At 53.1% G+C, this 3626-nt stretch overlaps 1 protein-coding gene across 1 annotated transcript; it reads left to right on the forward strand.

The window, feature by feature from the left end:
- Window positions 1-2762: 2762 nt before the first annotated feature.
- Window positions 2763-3444, forward strand: Pmar_PMAR028957 (retrovirus polyprotein, putative; the record flags this gene model as incomplete). The annotated part of the gene is made up of 1 exon (XM_002779822.1): window positions 2763-3444. A coding segment is annotated over one exon (682 nt), but the record flags the coding sequence as incomplete, so codon positions are not given.
- Between the last annotated feature and the right edge of the window lie 182 nt (window positions 3445-3626).

Below are 3626 nucleotides of genomic sequence, written 5' to 3' on the forward strand. Positions count from 1 at the left end.
GCAGACCAATGTCCACGACCGTCCAACTGACGATTCCAAGGGTGAGCGTACTGAGACGGCCCTACTAACCCTGGGTAAGGCCGAAGTTTTGGCGGGGATGGTTGAAGTATCACCTACTAACAATGACCCGGGAACAACTAATGTTACCCATGCACGGGCTGGCTTTGATACCATGTGTTCCCAGAATCTCGTTTCCAGGGGGTTAGTATCTATGCTTAAAGTCACTCCTACCTCAGGAGAATGTGTTAAGCTTCAAACGGCCGGTGGGGCTAGGGAGGCACAAGAATGGGTCACTCTAACCGTAAAACGTCCTGGCTTCCAAGTCCAACTACAACTATTGGTGGTAGACTCCCTACCTGGGATAGATCTGTTGGTGAGAAAAGCGGACCTCCCATCCCTCGGGTACCAAATTATCGACCATGCCCCTCAAGAAGAGCCCACTGATCCGGTTACTCGAGCCCAGAAAGCCTTGGCGGACTGTCTAGATGTTTGGATCCCCTTACCTGGTGCACCAAAGTATCGTTCGCGCTTACGGCGCCTCCGTGAGGGAGAACATAAAGATGACCCCAAACAGATCTATGTGTTTGAGATCGATTGGGACGACGTTCGACTGGAAGGCAAACGGTTGAATGAGTACCAACGCTTTTCGCGGAGGGCTAACATCGATTACAGCGTACCTATGCTCAATCGTCTTTCGGCGGAAGAGACTAGTAGCTACACAGAGGAGCTGAACGGCATGATCAATCGACGGTGGTGGCTGGAAGGGGAACCCTCAGCTGACGAAACGCCGCTTGACCTACCATGCTGCACTTTCCCATTATCCCAGGGTACACACAAGAGTACTCGAGTAAGGTTATGCAGTGATATGCGAGGTCCAAATTTATGTCTACCAGCGGCGAGCTATAGTGGCCACAGTGTTCCCGAAGTACTGGGTACACTCCGTGCCCGGGTCCAGCCAGGGGACCACTTGGAGCTGCTTGACCTCCAGAAGGCCTTTTATAAGTTAAGGCTGGCGGGCCGTCGCTGTGTGCGAATTAAGACCGCGGGTCGCAGCTTCCATTGTAACCGAGTGGTCTTCGGAATTCGCTGCGGCCCAGCGGCGCTTGCTGCCCAGGTGACTCTCTTGTTGAGCTGTGCCTACGCTGAATTACTGGGCAGAGCTGTCTGCCGACGAGACACTAAGGAGTTTCTGGATGTTGGTGGTGGTGTATCAGCCCTCCCATACTATGACGATATAGCTCTCTTTGGCTCGAAAGACCGAGTGGTTGCACTCCGCGATATCCTGGTCGAAATAGCCCCCTTAATGGGTGCCGCATGCCCGCCGGAGAAGCGTGATACTATCCCTGTACTATCTCAGAAGGAACAGTCTGTGGAACCCGTTCGCCATATGGGAGTGTTCTGGTCTCGCGCTGAGGATGGTCGGCTGCTTCTTCAATGTGTGGATAGTGGGGGCGTTACACTACCTGACACCAATAGCATTTCACGCCGGCAGGTGTTTAGTCTAGCTGGTGCCCATTATGATGGAGTTCAGTGTCACCCATGCAGCCGAGCAGTTGGTGACCACCTACGCCGATGGGCAGGTAAATCGCCAACGGTGGGTGCAAACCCTCAGTCTCGCCAAACATGGGATCACAAATGGACGATCACGCCCTCAACAAAACGTAAATTGCAGCAAGCCCTAGATATGGCACTCTCGGACGATTTCGGGCGTTGTCACCATTCTTCTGTCCCACCTCATCATGACTCTCTGATTGGACACTGTGATTCATCCTCGAATGGTTATGGGATCGTTCTCCACTCGACTTCTTCCACGAGCTGCTCGGGATGGAGCGATCTGTCTACAGATGACAAACTACTGCTGGAAGGGCATGCTTGTGCTTATGATCTCGCACTTCAAAAGGCGCATATCAATCGAAAAGAATACCTCGCTGTCCTGAAGTGCCTTAATCTACTGGTCAAATGGGTCGGATGGTTCCCTGCTTCCCGTCAGCAAATACGTCAGGTTGTCATTTTCTGTGATAACTCGAGTGCAGTGGCATGGTCCCAGACTGATAAACTCAACGGGAGTATCTACGACCAGGCTGCCATTGCAAGAGCTACAGATGCCCTCAACCAGCACCGGCATCATCTCCAAGTTGACTGTAACATCTCCTTGGAGATACGGCATATAAAGGGTCTTCGTAACCTTTTTGCGGACCATCTATCCCGCCTGCCTGCCATCCTGCCTGACTTGCCTCCTTTGGGGGGAGATGAGCAGGAAAAGGGGCATTCAGCTAGATGCTCAGGGCAGGCTGCGGTAGTATTGTGTGCGCTTGATGAACAGCTCTGCATCGAGAGGTTTGGCCATGGCACTCATCATGCATATCGTCCCTGCTCAACTACCTCTGCAAGTGACCCAATGCCTACTGAGCCGGATGCAGAGCTTGATCGACCCATGACTATGGTTGATCCTCCGACTGTAGGAGTTTCCTTTGTAACGAGGTCAGGAGGATCTGAGCAGGGGGGACGACGGGTCCAGTTCGATGACACCACAGATTTGGCCAATATGGAACCAAAGGATATCTTAGAACTGGAGAGTAATGCCTTGAAGGACCGAGAGTTTTGTGAAACTCACGAGGTTTGTGGCATTCGACTCGGAGACCTCGTCCTTGCACTCCAAGAAAGGCTTGCCAAGAAGCCGCAGAATGAGAGTGCCTATGCTTTGGCCAGAGGAGGTGCGCATGGTCCTTACTTTCGGCTGAGCGAGGTGGGTGGTGTTTTAGAACACCAGGATCCCAGCATTCACGAGGGCTGGAAGGTTTATCTGAACACAACGAGGGCGCGGGAATGGGCGCTGTACCGTAGCCATTCCCATCCGTTGCTAGCTGCCCACCAGGGTGCTCCCCGAGCCTGGGAAGCATTATGGAAGGCAGGATATGTCTGGGACACAATGGTGGCTGATGTTCGCAGGGGTGTATCTGCCTGTCATGAATGCCAGATGGGCAAACCCTTCGCAAAGGAACCTGCTCAACCACTGGTACGCAAGAGGAACTCGGGCAGGTTCACCAATGTCCAGATCGACTTTCTGACCAAACCGAATGATGTCAAGTTGGGGGGACCTCCCGAGTTGAGCCCTGGAGGATGGCAGTACCTATGTGTTCTGATGGATGAGGGGACTCGTGTCGCGCTTGCTGTGCCATCGTTCTCCACAAGCACAAGGGACGTGATTCAGGCGTTACTCCAGTGGTGTGCTTGCTATGGAGTCCCTTCAGTCCTCCAGATGGATATGGCCGGGGCTCACCAGTCACAAGAGCTTGCAATGTTCCTCAGGATGATGGGCATCTCTTTGAGACCGGGAGTACCGAGAAGGCCCCAGAGTCAGGGGATGATTGAACGGCTCATTCGTGATGTCAAATCCTCTATCCACACTGCCCAAGCAGATAGACGAGGGTACACTACTCCCTGGTGGGCTGCTGCACTAGTAGCCATCATGGTGCATAACCACTCTACTTTGTATGACACCCACTTATCTCCCCATGAATTGGCTACGGGCGCACCCTCCACAGGGTTAGTATCATTACCCTCATGTCCTCAGACACTGACGACGGTCTCAAACTTCGGACATTGATGACCCTACGAAGCTCTGG

This window comes from Perkinsus marinus (assembly GCF_000006405.1).
Source record: "Perkinsus marinus ATCC 50983 genomic scaffold scf_1104296945256, whole genome shotgun sequence".
Lineage (NCBI taxonomy): Eukaryota > Perkinsozoa > Perkinsida > Perkinsidae > Perkinsus > Perkinsus marinus.